This window comes from Chenopodium album, chromosome 23 (genome assembly GCF_948465745.1).
Source record: "Chenopodium album chromosome 23, dcCheAlbu1.1, whole genome shotgun sequence".
Lineage (NCBI taxonomy): Eukaryota > Viridiplantae > Streptophyta > Magnoliopsida > Caryophyllales > Amaranthaceae > Chenopodium > Chenopodium album.
The window spans coordinates 2596153-2616300 of NC_137856.1; the positions used below are offsets into that span (position 1 = coordinate 2596153).

Consider the following 20148-nt stretch of genomic DNA (forward strand, 5'->3'; position numbering starts at 1 on the left):
CCAATTTAAACTATATTGTCGTCGCTTGCTTTATTAATGACTTTTAATTTCAATTGATATAAGTTCGTTGATAGTTCTAATTAAATCAAAATCACACCAATAATAATAATGTAATGCGAAATCATAATAATACTAGCAAAACAAAGATTATACGACGAGTAACACAAATATGGAGTAATAAAATAAAGGAAAATAGGAAGTATTCTATACTTAGTCTGGGTAAAGCCCCTAGACGGCGTATTTTTTTGAAACGAGACCCTCGGTAACACGACTTAAAGACTCCTTTCTTTATTTATTTTCTTTATTTCTATTTTATATATATATATATATATATATATATATATATATATATATATATATATATATATATATATATATATATATATATATATATATATATATATATATATATATATATATATATATATATATATATATATATTCAATTTTACAAAAAAAAAACCGAAATTAAAACTAAACTAAATGATAAATGAAATGAAATCCACTGAAGTGTTGGATTCCAATGAATAATGAAATGGGTTGTATATACATCATATACAAAATATATAGAATATTCTATATTTTGTATTAAAATATGTAAGTAAAAAGAAAAAGGAAAAGAAAGAGTTTTCCCGATTTGGTCTGTCGAGCTTGAACCCTTTTCTTTTTACTGTATATTCATAACTCCTCTATGAAACAAATCAAGACGCTTTGGAGATGGCAGGAAGAATATTATGTTGCAATAACCAGTCTGCCATGACTTTGTAAGCATGTTCAGTCATATGAATTCCATCCCAATTTACACTCTTGTCAGGGTTTGGACACACCGGAGCCCCATTGAATCCACATATTTTTGTTACACTAAAATTCGCAATATTATCACCCTTCCCACAACATGTCTTTAGTGTTTCATCGAATCCTGCAAATATATATATTCACCGTTAGTTCCTTGCAACCCTTTGACTCTTACGTTATCCACATACTGAAGGGAAAAAAAAATACTCTTTAATTAAGTAAAAAAAAAAAAGTGACTTGTTATTTGCTTTAACGTATCAAAAGTGAAAATATCAATGACTAATTTAAATTTTGCATTGACATACGTAAAATTGAAAAAAGACGTATGAATGTTAATATGAAAAGTTAGACTAACCGAGAGCAGTGGCGTTTTGAAGGAGTCCTTTCATGGCATTAAAGTAGTCAGCATAGACGATTGTAACCGATGGGTGTTCCGCTTGAAGTTCTCTAATCATTTTTTGTAAGAAATTGTTTTGGTATGTGCTTAACTCATTCAAATATTGAAGACAATGCAGTTCATCATACATTGTTGCGTCCTTTTGTGGAAACATATAAAGATAAATTGGAAAACAACCGAATGGAAAATTTCCAGGAACGACAACACGAGTTGCACCAAAGTTAATTACTTCCTACATGAGCGATATATAGTAGTTAAATTAGAATATACTTCCTCCGTTCTTTTATTATGAGTTCATGTAAAGGAAATCGTTGCAATATTAAAAAAATAGAGTAAGTATGGTATTAGCATAATAAATAACAAATACTAGTACAACTTACCTCAACGGCGGCTTTAACTGCCCCAACAACCTCGGGTACATTACCATATATGTCTTGCATATTTTTCCATTCTAATGCAGCATAATTGATGTCATTGCCACCGGATTCAATAATAAAAAGCGCGTTGGCAAATTTACTTTTGCAATCTACATACATAAAAAATACAATCAATCGTTAATTTTCAATTTCATTTGTAGATGTTATATGACTTTTTATTAATTAATTGATTGATTTAAGTAATTAGTTCATAAACAAAATAAATATACAAGTTCTCCGTATATGTTTAGCTAGTTACATTATCGATCATGAATATTATATATACTTACTCTAAAAGATTATTTGAAGACGGCATAGTTGAAATGTTATAATATTTATGAAACAGAGAAAGTATATATGATATTCAGCATGCACATGTATGTATAGTTTTGTAATAAGTACCGTTTAGATCGGGACAAATAGAAGTAAGATAAGATCGGAACCAATTAAGTTGTACTGATAAAGAACTGCAAGTGAGAGGTGAAAGAATTCCTTTAAGTGCTAAGGTAGCACTGCTAAGAGCCGTTGACCCAGCAACCGCGAAGTTGACTTCATGACTAAAGTTACCAGCCTTGTTTAGGTATGCATCAAGGTATGGCAGCTTGAAGTATTCAGCTGCATTTGCAAAATAATAAAAATACTTGTATTACAAACTTTTTTATTAGAACTCGCCCACTTCATAGATACTTCCTATGTTTATTTAAATATTCGGAAGATATGTTAAGAAAGCCGTAGAGGAAAAAATTAATAAGTTAAGAAACAATGTAAATTATTTTGGGTTTCAAAGTATTTCGTTACAAAATGATGAAATGTGCATTGTTTAAATGACGACTTTAATGGTTTTCTTTTTTAAAAAAAGAAAAAAAAAAAAAATTTGAAATTTAGGTTGTTTTTGGCCATTTAAAGTAAAAATAAAAAGTTTGTTTTGAAGTAAATTTAGATTTTTTGTTTTTATCTCATTGCAGGTTATTTGAAAGATAAGTATTACAATCATATAACCTTAATTGGATAATATTGATTAAGGAAGTACTATTAAAACATGATGCATGAGAATTTATTTTGCCTAAGAAAGCTTAAGAAACAAAAGCACGTACCAAAGAAATCAATCATAAGACGTCCATTGGAGCAACGTCCAGTAGCTTTATGGAAGAAGTCTTGTCCATATGGAAGTGAGGCAAAGTTTGAATGTTCACCAATGAAATTATCGCGTATTAAATTACCAGTATCTGAGATCGAATCTCCAAATTGATAGATAGCATCGATTGGGGGTTGAACTTGACATTGGATTGCATGGAGCGATAAGGCAATAGCTAAAAGAAATGCAAGATTAACAAAAGTTTTTGCATTCTTAGCCATTGCTATAGATGTAATTAATTAGTATGGATAAACTAATAATTAAACTAAGATTTTTCAAATGGTGATTATAATTCTTTCCCACTTAACAAGAAAGATAAGAATGGAGGTTTTTATCTAATGGGATAACAGTGCTATTCTTAGCATAACACCTATTTATTAGTAGAGGTAATCAAATATTCTAAAAATCTGAAATCATATTTAGGCTTAGTCGTGTATTACAACATTATCCAACAAGGAGTTTTTTTTTTTTTTTTTTTGACAAGACGAGCTAAAAACAAAAATACAACACAACAGAGAAATTAAAAAGACCATAACAACAGATGACGCTGACGAGCTTGAGTCGCCAACCAATGAGCAGGAGCAACCCACTGTCGAGGAACCTTCCGAATAACACAAGAAGAAAACCGAGAGATCAAATTCCTGATATCCTGCAACAGCCATAAACAAGAAATATCCCGACAGTTGTCATTGCTGAGAAAAGATAATAAAGCCGAGCAATCCGTATAAATCAGCAGATGTCGAAAGGTACGATGGTCTGCTGCCTGTAAAGCCCATAAACAAGACTGCAACTCTGACTGAAAGGCTGAGGAAGAAATGAAAGCTCTGGAACCTCCTCCAAGAACAGTGGCAGAATGCGGAGATCTAAAAATCCAACCTGCCCCTGCAGTATTATCACGGGGATTGTAAGCACCGTCGATCAAAAGAAAGATATCAGCGGAAGAATATGAAGATCCTGTAAGATAACATGACAAGAGAGGAGGATTCCTGATGGCACCAGAGACACCTCCAGTAAGACGAGCAGAGGCCTTAAAATCATCGACCACAGAACCTCGAGAAACCCAGTCCTGCATAATATGAAGGATCGCAGAAGGGGAAGTGACAGCATAACGAAATATCTTGTGATTCCGAGCTATCCAAATGGCCCAAAAGAAAGAGACTACGGTAATCAACGTATCCCAAAGTTTATTCTGCCGCAACTGAGAATCAAATCCGCAAACCAGACGATAAACTGAACGTCCCGATGAATGGTAAGAGACGAAAGCAGAGGAACAGACGTCCAGATATTTGAAACAAAAGAGCAGTCACGAAACAAATGATCAACTGACTCATAAGAACCACGACAAAGAACACAAGTAGTCTCAACTGGGAGTCCTCGCTGTTGCAGAATACCATTGAGAGGAAGCGCATTTTGAAGGAGCTTCCAACAAGGAGTTGATAAATAAAAAAGAACGAAAACAGAGATAACAAAGACAACAATACACACAAAAACAGAACAAGAAATCCAATTGTGTTTACAAATTATGCAAGTTTGAAAGTGTGACTGAATTATATTCCCATTGTAATATTCAAAAGTAGAGCTGATATATATAAATAAAATAAAATAAAATCCAAAGAAAAAACAAGAAACAAAAAAATTGGCCCAAAAAAGTTTTAAGTTCGGGCAAGAATTCTGGGTTTGATTTTGAAGCCAGTATTGGGCCTCTGCCAAATTCAATGGTAATAATGTAGGCTTTAGGCAAATAAAACTGGTCTAATTTAATGCAAGTACTTCGAACTAGTGGTCCAAAAATGGGCACTAACTTTTTGTTTCAAAGCCAAATACAAATACTACCTCTGGTCCAAGTTATAAAATATTTCAAAGTTGCAACTAACTTGGACCGGAGGTAGTAAGCAACTAGAAAGAAAATAACCAATGCAGAGGAAAACAAAGAAAAAGAAAAGGCTAAAAGCTAATGGTTGGAGCATAATCACACTACTCAAATTCTCCAAGACTCCAATGGTACGGTCCAAAGATCTACCGAGATTGACTTAAAGATATTTATAGGTTGACTTAAAATCACCGTGTAATTAGCAACCCCATCCACGACTTAATTAGCTTGAAAATAATAACGATCTTTTTCTTTCCATAGCGTGCCATCATAAAAAATTAAGTAGAATTATATTTGAAATATCCTTAATTTATTTTTTATTTGAATAACAAAATATGATCTAATCTAACAAATATGATATTTTGTGTTTTCTAACAAAAAATCCCAATTTTGCTTTAGTTGGTTACAATAACTCCAAATGAGAACATTTTAATCCAAACTCCACAAGATTATCACCATGATTGTAAATCAATTCCAAATAATTTAACCAATCATACTTAAAAAAAAACACACAAAAATTAAAAAAATTTTAAAAAATCCAATCGAACCATAAATTACATCACCAGATTAAACATTATACTCGTGTTACATCAAAATTTCAAAAACCCAACTCAAATCATCATCATAAATACAATAACCTAACAATTACTTAATGGAACACCAGTACACCACAAATTCCAATTGGATTAACATCTTTAATCCAAACCCCACTAGTCCACAACACAAAGCAAGATTATCACCATAGTCATAAACCAACCAATTCCAAAAACAAAATCATCAATATAACCAAAAAAAAATTCACAAAGTATCCAATCCAATCATCCTAAAAACTCAAAATATAATTAAACCATAAATTAAACATTACTCATGTTACATTAGAATTCCAATAAACCAACTCAAACCCATCTTAATAACCTAACAATCACTTATTAAACATCACAAATTAGTTAGAAAATTTCACTAATTAGAAATAATTAGTGTTGGTGTTGTTGAATAGCCAACAATTTCCTAGCAATTTCAAAGGACAAGAAAGCATCAATACAAGCATATTGAATCTGAGGATAACTCAACCATTCAGTATCCCACCTACTCAGAGTAACCCTCTTTGGTTTCTGAACATCAACCTCCATTATAATCTTCGCTAGTTCTTTCAACCCCATTCCTTTTCTGACACCTGGCACCTTCTCCACCGCTAGATGACCCAGATCAACGGTGTTCTTAACAACAAGATCGTAGTCTATCAGAAGTTGCTCGACGTCGGATCGAATCCCGACCCCAGCAAAGAGATTGTTCTCGTTTGCGAGGAATTCGAAGAGGGGTTTTGGGATTGGTTTTGGGCAGTGAAGAATCTGGAAGATTAGACACGTGTAGGTGTTTGATTGGTTGCCGGCGCCGCCGTGTGCGGTGGTCGTGGTGGTGGTGCAGAGTTGGATGGTGGAGACGGGGTTGTCGTAGCCGCGGCCGAAGTTGGGGCGCCATTCGATGTCGAGTCCGACGATGAGAGGTGCGGCGGCGGAGGTGGCGGTTGGGAGGGCGGCGAGCCAGGAGGTGACCACTGATGGGTCGGAGGTGACGGTGGTTTTGATGAGGTGGTTGCCGTTGAAGTTGACGTCGTAGAGGTTGAAGTTCGGGTTCGGGTTCGCGTCGGTGATGGTGATTGTTGCTGGTGGTGCTGCTGTTGCTGCTGCCATGTTTGGGTTTGGAGGAGAGAGAAAGTGAGCGTGAGAGAGAGTTGAGGGAAGGGTTGAATGAAAGGGTGTTTATAGTTGATTTGTTGGGAGTACCGCGAATTACGGGTTTTGGTGGGGGACGACTACAAGTTATATAACCGAGGTTGCACAAGAACGGGTACGAACACGAGTAAAATAGAGGAGGGGATGGGAAGTTAGGAATGTCAGTGTAGGGTAAATGGCTATATATACTAAACGGGTGAAAGGTTCATTTGTGAGAGTGAAAATGAACGCGGAATAAAAAGATGGGCCAAGAGTGAAAAGTAAGGGCTTGCAATTGGTATTGGTATTTGCCGCGTAGCTTTACTCTTGCTTTGCATAATTTTGAGTTTTAACTTTTAAGCAAGGAATCGAATTGAAGATAGAGAACGACAAATCGGGAATAAAGCTCGGGCGAGGTGGCCCTACGGTGAAATTCTAATATTTAGTCGGTGCGTTGAGCGATAAATCGATAATGATAAATGTATGTGGATGATGTGACAATTAAGAGATTAAAGAATATCGTCTACTGAAAAGAGAACACTACTCTAAAAATGATTTCATTCTATCCAATATGGTAATATCATCGTAATTTCCTTCTAGAATTAGCAAAACTCCACAAATTATGTGCATTCATGTACTATGAACGAATGGATATCATAATTCTTGTTTAAAACTATATAGAGATAAAAATGAATGTGTTTGTCATTTGTTTTCTATATAGAGGGATAAGAAGATGAATAAGCTAGGCAGGACTAATAAGGATCATAAACAACAGTATAGTATTAAGGGTAGAAATCAACTCGAATATGAGAGTAAAACATGCATATACTAAGGCAACAATATATACTAAGGCAAAAATATGTTATAACAATGATCCAGCTAATAATCATATGCCAAAGATTTTGCAATTAATGATACTAGTTCCAAAAGGGGCATAACCGGTTACAATTTCTTTTATTCTTAAAAAGGAAGGGAGTAATATCTAAGTAAGGGCCTGTTCACATTTACTTAATTTCAGTTCAGTTCAGCTCCAATCAGTTCAGTTCAGTTCCAATCAGTTCAGTTCAGTTCAGCTCTTAATTTTCCTCTCACATAAAATATTCATTTCAGCTCAATTCAGTTCAGTTCCAATCAGTTCAGTTCAGTTCAGCTCCAATCAGTTCAGCTCAGTTCAGTAAATATGAACATGCCCTAAAAGGGTCATCAAAACTCGTTTAAACTTGACTAGATTATGGTTCAACCAAAACACGAGACAAGTATCAATATTGTTAAGATGTGTGTATATTTTGACCAAACAATCAATATTTCACCCATTCCATTATATTGCATTATTGGACTTTAACATTATTCAATTCAAACACACTCCTCTTTAAGCATATATTGTTGTGTTTAAGAAACAACACAATTATATGAAATCTTGTTTTGAAATTATCTTTTAAAATATCAATGATTTTTTCTTATAGATAACTTAATATATTAAATCTATGTATAAAAAGAGAGAAATTCTACATTATCTATAATGGAGGAAGTAGACATTTAGACAAGTACTTAGTTGACATTCCACAATACTTTAAATACGCGATATTATATTGCTCATGATTTTGTCAATTTGGCTTCAAAAAATTGATGAGAAGGTGAGCCGAGACAGAACGAACATTATAAGAATAATAACACCGTCAACTCGTGCCTCAGAATCCATATTGTACAATGGTTACGATAAATGCGAATGATGTACACTCGTACAAGAATATGGAATGAATAGTACTTTAGAGAATCGAATATAAAGCCGCTTCAATAGACGTAAGCCGTGTACAATTTTGATTTTAAAAATCTAAATTTGAAATCCATTTTTATTATTGGATCCTTGTAACAATTGTACGTTAATAACATGTATAATGTTTTTTACACTTGGTATTATCATTGAATAATTACTATTTATTTAATATACAGAGTAATAATTTTAAATCAAGCAAGTTATAAATTAGATCGTAATTGTATTGTATGAGATGAGATATTAGGTTAGATCCATATACTCTTTTTGTCTATTCAATCTTGTATGTTGTGTACCAAGCTAAAGCTTGTCTGTTCTCATACGTTGAAATTCAGTTCAGTCAGTTTAGTTCAGTCAGTTCAGCTCCTAATTTCCTTCTCTTATAAAATATTCATTTCAGTTAAGTTCAATTTAGTTCAGTTCAGTTCAGCTGAGTTCGGTCAATGAGAACAGACCCTTAGTTAGTGAAAAGGAGAGCATCTTCTAACAACGAGGTTGGTGGTTCAATCTCCACAAGTAACAATTTGGGAGCCGGAATTCCCTAACCTCCCTCCACTCTTCCTAAAATTGTTTAGCCCGCTAATCTGAGTCAAGTTGACCTATGAGGGGTTTTGACTCGGTAAGGTCCTTCAACTTACCTACCAAAAAAAATCTTGTATAGTATATTGTGCAACAATCTTTGCCCTGGCCTCGTGCGAACTCAAATGTAGCTGAAATTGATTTGTTTCTCAAAGTAAGCTACTCGTAATTTTCAATGAACTTGACCCAAATTGAATACCCGAAGCGAAAATCTCTAATTGTCTACAATCAAATATGGGCGTATGACCCATAATCGATTTGGGGTTGAAACTTTAAAGTCTTTTTACCGTAATTTGACAGATTTGAATTGAGCTAACATGAACCAAAGCTCGAATGACCCATTTGGACATGACCATTTCATAGGAGGCTAGGAGCCTAAGGCCCAATGACTTGCCTACTCGTACTTCTCCCCAAGTAAGTGCCTACCCTACCAATAATCAATCATTCTGTGGACTAGTAGGCTTAAGGTTAAAATCAACAATTGAATAACGAGTTAAAGGACCCAACTTGAGTAACTTCCAAAAGAAATCATAAAGCTACTTTCTTTTCCTAGTATACTAATCAATTAATTATCCGAGTTACTTAAAGAACTTGACCTCATTTTAGCATAATCTAAACTACTTTATAGGGTCATAAATTAATCAATTTAATTATCTAAGCTGTAGTACTAACACTAGGTTGAAATCCCGTACAATGCACGATTGTTAAGTATTTTTGACAATATATTACAACTTATAAGTTACTATTTTTTTTGAAAGAACTTATAAGTTACTTCGTATATAAAAGATATATGGAATATGATTGTGAAACTGAAAAGAAAATATCATAAGATATAGATAGTTTACTTAAAGATTTTGAAAAAAAAAAGGCGGAAAACTTTTCATAAGGTGATGAGTTGATGACAAGTGTCATTGGTTATTCGCTTTTAGGATAAGTTAATAGATACATTAGATTATTAATACTTCATGGCTTAATCAAAATTGACATGTTCATCAAACAGATAAACGGACCCAAGCCAAGGGATCAATGAGAAAATCATGTATAATGATAGATAATTTTGTTAACATTTTGTAATGTTTTATTTTAAAATTGCAATATCATGAAATAACTCATGCAAGTCTATCTCCCTCTATCTTACACTTTTCATTTTCATCGGTTCCAACCTTAGCTTTTCTTTGAATTTAACAAATCAATATATGAAGTACTACATAGATCATTTCACTATCTTCTAAGCTACTTCCTCTATTTTTTAATAGTTGCAACAGTTTGACTTTTACGATATTCACTTGTTTCACTTTGACTAGCTTTAACGATTTATGCTTAAATAAAAATACAGTCATGTGAGATCTTGTTAGATTCATATTGATTTATACAATATTAATATCAAATGTTTATAATTTTTACATATTGATAATTAAATTTATAAACGATTGAAAACATGCATTGACAAGCGTGAAAAGAGAAGTGTTGCAACTATTTAAAAAAAAAAAAAAAAAAAAAAAAAAAGGAAGGAATTATATCATCTTAATTATTTCTCTACATACATTCATGCACACTCCTCCAAAACAAGTTTAATGACTTGTAACTCAATCAACACTACCAAAGCATGAATAATGAAAATGACATCCAATAAAGTAATAAACCAAGCAATTAAGCAATGTGTTTAATAACCCATAAAAACACATGTGTTTACATAATTTATCATTGATTAATCCATATACAAGTATATAAAATTAAAATAACATGACACTTCATAAAAAGTAGAATTATTGGCACATAAATGGTACTACTTGACTACTAGTACAATTATAATGGTCTAGCTAAAAATGAGTTGCCTAAGCCTAACCTCTTTCCACCATTCATTTTACTCACTCTCACTCTTAATTAATTTCATCAACAAAACACAACAATAATAATTTAATAAAAATGTCAGAGCTAAAAAACCCATCAAATTCCGGCAAAACCCCATCAATTCCGGCCACCGTAGACGGCGGATCATCAGAAGAAACCACCGTGGAAATCCGCCAATCAAAACGAAGGAAAAATTGCCCAACTTTCTCTCTTCTTCAATTAAACAAAAACCAATCAAATTCAAGCTTCAACTTCAGTTTTCCCATTGATGAACTTAGTACTACAACTCCTGAAGTAACTCCCAAATTCGGATCCTTTAATTCGGGTAAAGAATCGGGTCATGGGTCGTCGGAAGATGGTCATTCTTGTCAAACTCCGGTGAAGAACAAGGAGGGAGTTACAGAGGTTGAAGAAACTGACAAGATTTGATGTTTACATTTTTTTATTGTTATTTTTATTTTTTAGAATGATTTTTTTTTTTTTTTTTTTTTTGTATTTTAATATTTATAGAATATTAGTCATGTCATCAATCTTGGTTAGGAAATCAAGGGGTTTTGTAATGGAATAAGTATAAGCCATAAAGTAATGCACTTGAGACTACTCCGTATTTTGTTTTTTATTAGCTCTTTTCTTTAAGATGTGTTTTATTTAGCAATTGGAATATGTTTAATTAGATGAGAATTTGTTTAGAAACCTTTATTGCTTCCAATCCATCTAGAGTTGAATAATTGATTATAGTACAAATAATGTAAAATTAAATATTTTGTTTAATAAAAATAAAAAGTAGTGTAAAGGCCTGTTCGCTTACGTTGAAATTCAGTTCAGTTCAGTTCAGTTCAGCTGAGTTCAATTCAGTTCAGCTCAGTTCAGTTCAGCTCCTAATTTCCTTCTCTTATAAAATGTTCAGTTCAGTTCAGTTCAGTTCAATTCAGCTGAGTTCAGTTCAGTTCAGTTCAGCTGAGTTCAGTTCAGTTCAGTTCAGTTCAGCTGAGTTCAGTCAATGAGAACAGGCCCTAATTTAATTCATTTTTGAAACAATTTCTATATTTTTTTAAAAAAATGTTTGTAGTAAAATTTTAAAAAATAACAAATTTCCTTAAAAAATAATAAAAAAAAACTTTTAATACCAAAAGTATTTGCCAATAAATATTCGGATTTGTCATTGTTTTTTTTTTTTTTTTCGGAGTTTTTGTCATTGATTTGATCAACAAAAGTTGAGTAATTCTTCATTCGTTTTTTTTTTTTTGGAGTATTTGTCATTGATTTGAACAACTAAAGTTGAGTAATTCTTCCTTCTAGGTTGCACGTGCACTTGGCTCCCATCATTGTACTATGAGTCTTTGATAATGACTCAGTGATATAGACTAGTCAACTCATTTTTATTTTACACTATTCTTGAATCGAGTAGTTTTTAAGCACAATTTGAAATTGATCCAAAAGTGACCAACATTCGACCTGCTTATCCGCATTACCACCCCTATACAGAGTAGGGTATTTCATTTTTGGGAAAGTTGTTAAGTAAAAAGAGTTTTAATAAGTACAGATAATTTCATGGCTTTTAATAAGCGTTGGAAATTACTCCATATACCTAATGTGACATTAGCAAGAAATGGAGTATAAGTTACCTAGTAAAGTATCTATTAATATTGCATCTCACCAATTCAAGAACTCAAGAAGTACTTGATGTAGTTGGTGGAGGTTTTGCCTTATGACTTAAAAGGTATCTCTTATGAGTGTAGCCTATATTAGTCTTTGATTTGAAAAACCTTATCAACTTTCTACTAGACTTTGTATTTTAATGCAAGAAACAAAGTATGACTTCTCTTTCTACTTTGGCTTAAGAATACAAATAAATAAAGATAATGTTATTTCTAACACTGTATTAATTACACTATGTTAAACTTCCATGTGGTTACTACTTGAGACTTTGAGAGATAGTAAAACTAAAATTTACGGTTCTATATTAATTTGTAGTGTCCTTGGGATTAAATGTAGTGTGTAAATAAAAGAAAAATTACCCCAATAATAAAAAAAAAATTAAATAAAAAATAGAGATAGATAGAAAAAGAAGATAAACAAATTTTCAAAAATGGAGGAAATATATACATGCTATCCAAGCAAAACCTCACAAATTTATTGTTACTAATCAAGTGAGTTGAGTCAAACAACTACGGAGTAACAATTAACAACCAACAACTGATTAACATTCAATACGCACCATTATTAATTTATTACAACCCTAGATCAAGTTGAATAAATGTTGCTTTGAAAAAAAAAACGATTATTCTAGAGAGGAATCAATCTTGTTAACAGAACGAGAAAAGGCAAGAACATTATCAGGATCTTAAGCCATGTTCTTCACCTTATTATCGCTAACAATCGTGTCGCGAATAAGCACCTTAATCGTCGGATCAACAACTCCTTGGCTACCTTTGACACCATCTTCAATCTTCATCCCTTCAACTTTCAGCTGCTCTTTTCTTTCCTTTTGTGCTTCCATTTTTTTGTTCTTCACAAGTTTGATACTTTACTAACTTTAGGTTGTTTGCTAGAGTGAGTAGTGAGTGATTACTTGATAAATAGTGGTAGGCGGCAGTGTGTCACGTTAGTTTATGCTACATATGAGGTTACTACATACGTGTGCAAATGGTACATTATTGATTATTTGTACGTGTCAAGTTTGTGTAATGACATGAGATTAAAATGCATTGAAATTTTATAGCACTGATATAAAATGAAAATAGAGTATAGTTTTTAGTTTGTCAACTACTGATAACAGTGATAAGTTTACTGAACTTTGGTATTAAAATGAAAAATAAAAAATATATTTTTTGACAGATGATAAATAAAATATTACTCGTAATTAGATAATTGAAGTGTGATTTTATCATGTATTTTAAAATTTATATAAGATACTGTATTAATTTAGAAAGGGTATAAAATGCTCATTTGTACCATTATGCATCTTCCTCAACGCTTTCTTCCTCCCATTAGTTTGTTTTTTCATAAAATGTTATTGGTAGTTCTTAAAATTCTAAGAAAATTATACAAGAATTTAGTTGATTGCATGTGTGTGTGGAGGAGAGAAATACTAATTTTGCGAATAAAACTGTTTGTATCTGTGTGTGTATTTGTGTGTTCGGAGGTGGGGGAGATAATGATTAATTGTTCAATAATTCTGATGGAAGAACCCAAAAACCATATATAATTACTCCGCTATGTTAATTATTAATGACAAAACTATGAATGTCGAGTTTTGAAAATATTGACACTGTGACACATAATATATTGGAATTTCATTAGTACTAAAACTAGATACTATATTTAATATCACTTATTCATCAAACTGTAATTTCATTAAAATCATGTAATGCCATCTCTATATTAAAATTTCTATCTTAACTTGAGAAATAATGAGGACTTATAGGTGTTAAAAATTTATTCAACCAAAACAAATTGACAATATTGAGTTAATCTAGTCTAAAATGACCCGACCTGAACTCAAGCAATGATTCAAGTTGACACCTCAATCTACAAAGTCGTAATTGCTTTTTTTTTTTTTTTTTTTTTTTTTTTGACAGATAAATACTTTTACACTTGCAGCATATATATTTAGGCAATAAATGTATCACAACCTACGGACTACGGCTATCTTGACAAATATACTCCGTATTACAACATTCCTAAACTAAGCAACTTCCTATTACACGATATAAATACCTTTTTTTTTTTCTTTCAAGAAACACATTATATATACTTTACATAATTACAATAACATTCCTAACATCAAATCAAATCACAACATAAAAACAAAATCCCTCCTCCAAAAAACCTTTGTTCTCTCTTTACTATTTTTCTCTCAAAATAACACACAAAACATGTACTTGAACGTCAACTTCGGCGACCACTCCATCGCAACAACAGTAACATCTTCAGCAGAAACTGTCGAATCTTGGATCAATCGTGTCGAATACATCCATCGACGTCGTCTCTACAGACTCGTAGTTGGCCTCGACATCGAGTGGCGCCCTAACACGTCTAGGTACTATCGTAACCCCGTGGCTGTACTCCAACTATGCGTAGGTCATCACTGCCTTGTGTTTCAACTTCAGTACGCTACTCGAATTCCTCGAGCCCTCGTCGAGTTCCTTACTAATCAAGATTATACTTTTGTTGGTGTTGGTATTGATGATGATGTACTAAAGCTTAATCAAGATTATGGGTTGTACGTTAATTATACTGTTGATCTTCGTACTTTGGTTTCTACCAGGTTAATTTTTTCTTCCTTTCTTTGAATTTTTCTACATTATTATCTTCTTGATTTTTCTGTGATTCTTTGTTTTTGTTTTATACTATGAATCTTTCTTCAATCTTTAACGAATATTATTACAGTAGTGATTTTGGGGGTCTTTTTTTTTTTTAGCATATTTTTTTTTTTATTCCATTTTTTTTTAGCATATGGTAATAACGAACTTTGATAAAATGTTCTTGCATTCAAGAAAATAAGCAATTTTATCATTGAATTTGTGTTTTTTTTATTTTTTTATTTTTTTTTAATTAATTTGGCTGAAATGATATGTTTTGGAAGAAATTAGGTCAAAATTCAGCAATTTTGAATATTACGAGTATAGGGTACGTAATTTATGTGATGTTATGTTTTATTACTTTGTATGCGTTATTTAATTTTTATTTATTTATTTGTTGTATATTCTTTATGAACTTTTCAATCTTAATAAGACAGAATTTTTCAAAAATAAGCAGAAAATATCTTAAATTAAAAATAGGAATAATAATGTGGAAATTAAAAAAAAAAATGATATGGAACTATGACCACTGATTTACATCCGAGATGAAAAAAGTCGGCCTAATTGTTCAAAGGGGTCTAAGGGTTATTAAATTATTATACTAAATGAAAATTTGAGAGTTTTTAATTTTTTTGTTTTGTTTTGTTTTTTTTTTTCAATTTTTTTTTTACTACGTATTTATAATACCGTAGTGCAACTTTCTCATAATTTGTACGAGTACAAATTAGGGGAGAGCGGGAAATAATCATGAATCATTATTGTATTGAATGATTGAAAGTAAAACTTAAATTAGCTTATTGTGAATTAAATAATTAGTTGTGTCACGTATGATATAAAGCGATTAAAGATACTCCGTATGTTTTTGGCTATATGCACATTTTACGTATAGCTTGTAAGTTGTTTCACCTATTAAAGAGCTAGGCATTATTTGCATCAAATAGTTTGCATTCAAGCTATGTAACGATATCAATGTGACTAATTGCAGCAATATGTTTGTCAATATATGTAGGTGGGATGAGCCCGGCTTTCGCAACGCAGGGTTGGTATCGTTGGCATATAATGTTCTAGAGTTGGTGTATGTAAAGCAACGAAACATTACTTTGAGTGATTGGAGTCAGCCAAATTTGAGCATTGCACAGGTGCAATATGCTGCTATCGATGCCTTCCTTTCTTTCGAAATTGGCAAACGACTCGACGCTGCACACTTTTAGGTTCGTATGTACGTGTGTTTCTATGGTTTGGACTTTGGATCATGTTCGATCACACTTTACAGATTTGGGATTATAGCAGATGAAGAACATTTCTAGGCATCATAGTGTTTAATTGACGAACAAATAAGTATAAGAAATAAATGAGTAATTGTAACTCAATCAGACCAATTTAGAGTACAGCTAGTTGATATGCTTTATTTTTTATATTGAGAAACTTTATGCTTTCATTGCATTAACCATATGTATGGAGACTTTGGACACTATATGTATGTTGTTTCGCGATTGATATATTAGAGATTTAGAGGCTATTCTTACGTAAATTGAGCACAAAATTGTGTTACATTTGGTAAGAAAAGATACAATAATTATGTGTTGGTCTAGTGATAAGAAAAGATTTAATTTTGAAATTGGTGGTTTGATCTCTGAAACGGACACTTTAAGAGTAGGGTCTCCTATTCTTTCTTCATTACTCTCAAGTAATCCTTGTCCTTGGTCCATCCTCCACATTTGTACACTCTTTTCGTTTCGCCACACTCCATATATTACCCATAATAATCTAGGAACATGAACTAAGGTTTTTGTTTGGCAGAGTAACATAATGTGTAGTTTTGAGATATCATGAACAACCTACAAGAAATTATGTCAGTGATTATCCCATATTGGAGAATGAGAAAAAATCAAACTACTTTATAATCCTAAGCTAACAGTTTCATTTCTTAATTTGTGGGATTGTTGGTAGTTCAACATTCTCTCATTAACATTGGGTGTAGCCCAAACCCAATTGATTGCTTAATGTTTGATTATTTTTAAAATCAAATTTAATCCATATACTACGTATTAGGAATGGAGCAATTATATTATTTAAAAAAGCAATGGAACAAAACTTGCAAAAGCCATGAATTGTAGCCGGTAACATTATTAACACTTTATCTGTCTTAGAATCATTGACACGCTTGACTTATTTTCATCATTCATAAATTAGTTTTGACTATTTTTGTACTAACATAATTAAGTCAAATTTTATCATGAATATGTTGTAAGAATCGCCTCAAAAAATACTAATATAATACCTTATTAGAATCGTCTCACAAAAATACTTCGAGTATTATAATTATCCAGATTTGAAGTTATTGATGGTTAAATTATGCATTGACAAACGTGATAAATGAAATAGTTAAGTCAAGTAAAATAAACAGGGGAAGTAGGCATTAATATAAAGTCTAGTGACTATAAATCTATAATTATGCATAGTCATATGAAGTCTTAGATTAGTGTAATATATATTTATATTTTGAATTTTACCCGTTTCACGCTTAGGGCTAATCCGGATTCAAGATAAGTTTTGGGTGGTTAGTTTCTTTTTTTTTGAAGCGGGGTGGTTAGTTTCTAGTTCCCTCTTAATTGTTGTTGTCGGGGATCGAACACAGGTCCTCCCTACCAAAAAATCTCAATCACTACTACACCAATATCCAATTGATTTGTTTGGTAGAATACGGAGTAATATACGAAGTATTGTATAGTTTTGAGACTTCATAAACATCCATATGTGAGTGAAGTACTGTCCCACATTGAAAAATGAAAAAGAATCAAATCACTTTATAATCCTAAGAATTGAAAGGATTTGCTTTTCCAATAATTATGTTTTTTTGGGCTTGTATGTTGTCCAACATTCTCTCATGAGGTGTAGGCATATAGCCCAAACCCAATTGATTATTTAATTTAATAGAAAGTTTTCAAAATTTGGTAATAATATATTTTTTGATGCAAAATTTGCTAATATTATATTTTTTGATGCAAATTTGGTAATAGTATATAAATAGCGTTAATGACAATGAATTTATGAAATTCCAAATGTACATGTTGATGCAATCTCAACCTCAAACTTGTATTTTTACATATATAATGATGAATTTTTTTAAGGAAATAATGATAATTAGATGACAAACTAGCATAACCAACCATCTTTTAATCTCCACGTAAACAGTTTGTTAGATGCACAAGTGATTAGAAGATTTCTAGTTGGACTTTTGACTATGATTTTGTTTATTCTTCCTAATATTTCGAAGGTGATGAGTTGTAAGCCTTGTAGAATTATGCAAAAATTAGGAATATGTTCATAACACAAATGCGTAGAGCATAACATGTAAAACATGCGACACATTTAATTTGTTGCGAATTCAACGCTTTTGTACAACTTCATGTATGTTGAATGTGTCGATTAAGCATGTCTTTAGCAACATTGCCTTAATTCACCACACTCTCGACACACTCTTCATCATGCTCCCACACTACAACACATTCTTGCATAAGACACTCCTTTGTTCCTTCCCTATATATATTGTTACAATGAAACCCCGAAAAAAAAACTCACATTTTAATTTATAACTAGTTAAGTCATGGCCGTATTTTATTATCAACTCAATAATCATGTATCTTTATTCCTCGTTATGTTTTTACTTGTTGGCTCCCTCTCGACGGTCATTGCAAAATCCGAGGAGGAAGCCTCGGATTGTTTGACCGAGGTAGAGAGTCGATGCCACAATAGGGCTAAGGCACAAAGTCTTAACAACATTGCCATACTAGCCATACTAGCGGCTAGTATGGTTGGTGTATCCTTACCATTATTTTCTAGGTCCGTGCCTGCGTTACACCCCGATAAGGACTTGTTCCTCCTTGTTCGAGCCTTTGCCTCAGGGGTTATCGTTGCCACGGGGTTCATGCATGTGATGCCTGACTCGTGGAATGATTTGACCTCGCCGTGTCTGCCTGAAAAGCCTTGGAAGGTTTTTCCTTTCACGCCGTTTATTACATTGATCTCCGCGTATGGAACTATGATGATGGACTCATTTTCCATAGCTTATTATGAAAAAAAGGCCTTATCTAGGCGACAAAATGGCAATATAGATGGTGATAAAAATGGCGACGATGTTGAGAATAAGGTTGAATTGGGGTTGGGTGACAATACTAATGTTGTTCATGGTCATCACCATGGTCAGATTGTACAAGTTATGATGGATTGCGAGAGCTCGAAATTGTTAAAAGACCGTGTTGTAGCTCAGGTACATTGTTTCATATTGTGCATCTCTTCATATAATAAGCTTTATAATTTCGTTGAGATTATTGATATGATAAATTTTTATAGTTACTTATTTAGAGATGTTAATGGTGCAGGTTTTGGAGTTAGGAATTGTAGTTCACTCAGTTGTAATTGGTCTTTCAATGGGATCTTCCGATAATCCCTGCACAATAAGGCCACTTATAGCCGTGATTTGCTTCCATCAACTCTTTGAAGGGATGGGCCTTGGTGGTTGCATTTTACAGGTGATGGTCGAATTTTCTCACTTAACCATCTATTATAGAGCTATATATAGACTTACAGATAATAATATTAATGTTGATCATATGTTAAATGTATATAACAGGCCGAGTACAACTTGAAGGTTAAATCGATAATGGTGTTTTTCTTCTCGGTGACAACCCCATTAGGGATCGTCCTGGGGATTTTATTACAGAATGTGTACAAGGAGAATAGTCCAATAGCTTTGATCGTTGTCGGGATTCTCAACGCGGTGTCTGCCGGGCTGCTGATTTACATGGCTTTGGTAGACTTGTTGGCTTCTGATTTCAAAGGGCCAAAGCTTCAAGGAAATCTTAAGCTTCAATTATTTTGTTATGTGGCCGCTTTGCTAGGTACCGGTCTTATGTCTTTGATGGCGATATGGGCATAGGTAGATGTTAGTTTTTTAACTAGAGGATAGCGTCTAGGTGTGTACAATTCACAAATACTTTCATCTCCGAATTAAAACTCATAATGGTGTTAGAACTTGCTCATGAAATTTTTATAGCACCTTCAAATTGTATGCATCAGTGTCGGGCAATACTGAAGTACCGCACACCATTGAGTCTTCAAGAGAAACCAAAATACTCTCGATTCTTCTCCTTTGGCTTGGGCTACTAGAGCTCCCCCTCTTCATTCCAGTGACCTGCAACAAACATTAGGCCAGAAAAATAGCAATAAAGCCAATGCTCAACTATTGGTATGTAACATATTAAAGCTTTGAGGGGAACAAAATACTGAATAGTTATAAGGTTGCAAAGGTGAAATGA

General features: G+C 32.7%; 4 protein-coding genes and 1 pseudogene across 4 annotated transcripts in view; 2 read left to right on the forward strand and 3 right to left on the reverse strand.

Moving 5' to 3' along the window:
* The window catches only part of LOC145608728 (uncharacterized), a 159315-nt gene that overhangs the window by 109467 nt on the left and 29700 nt on the right, over positions 1-20148 (reverse strand). The gene's annotated exons all lie outside the window — the stretch shown is intronic.
* LOC145609582 (acetylajmalan esterase 2-like) lies at positions 702-2964 on the reverse strand. Its single transcript, XM_081665034.1, has 5 exons — positions 2703-2964; positions 2011-2223; positions 1573-1718; positions 1151-1424; positions 702-919 (listed from the first exon to the last, which is right to left on the reverse strand). Exons 1-5 carry the CDS (start codon positions 2962-2964, stop codon positions 702-704), a joined length of 1113 nt encoding a protein of 370 aa, XP_081521160.1.
* LOC145608535 (3'-5' exonuclease-like) lies at positions 5435-6507 on the reverse strand. Its single transcript, XM_081664150.1, has one exon. It carries the CDS (start codon positions 6302-6304, stop codon positions 5588-5590), a length of 717 nt encoding a protein of 238 aa, XP_081520276.1. The 5' UTR covers positions 6305-6507; the 3' UTR covers positions 5435-5587.
* On the forward strand, positions 14405-16041 carry LOC145609584 (3'-5' exonuclease-like). Its single transcript, XM_081665038.1, has 2 exons — positions 14405-14796; positions 15840-16041. Exons 1-2 carry the CDS (start codon positions 14405-14407, stop codon positions 16039-16041), a joined length of 594 nt encoding a protein of 197 aa, XP_081521164.1.
* Positions 18438-19769, forward strand: LOC145609585 (zinc transporter 7 pseudogene; annotated as a pseudogene).

Bases quoted from the DNA above. Each gene is read 5' to 3' on its own strand.
- LOC145609582 (XM_081665034.1), bottom strand. From the start codon at position 2,964: ATGGCTAAGAATGCAAAAACTTTTGTTAATCTTGCATTTCTTTTAGCT. The intron at 1,425-1,572 runs GTAAGTTGTACT...TCGCTCATGTAG, and splicing joins CAGTTAAAGCCGCCGTTGAG to GAAGTAATTAACTTTGGTGC. The intron at 920-1,150 runs GTTAGTCTAACT...ATATATTTGCAG, and splicing joins TCAAAACGCCACTGCTCTCG to GATTCGATGAAACACTAAAG.
- LOC145608535 (XM_081664150.1), bottom strand. From the start codon at position 6,304: ATGGCAGCAGCAACAGCAGCACCACCAGCAACAATCACCATCACCGAC.
- LOC145609584 (XM_081665038.1), top strand. From the start codon at position 14,405: ATGTACTTGAACGTCAACTTCGGCGACCACTCCATCGCAACAACAGTA. The intron at 14,797-15,839 runs GTTAATTTTTTC...CAATATATGTAG, and splicing joins CGTACTTTGGTTTCTACCAG to GTGGGATGAGCCCGGCTTTC.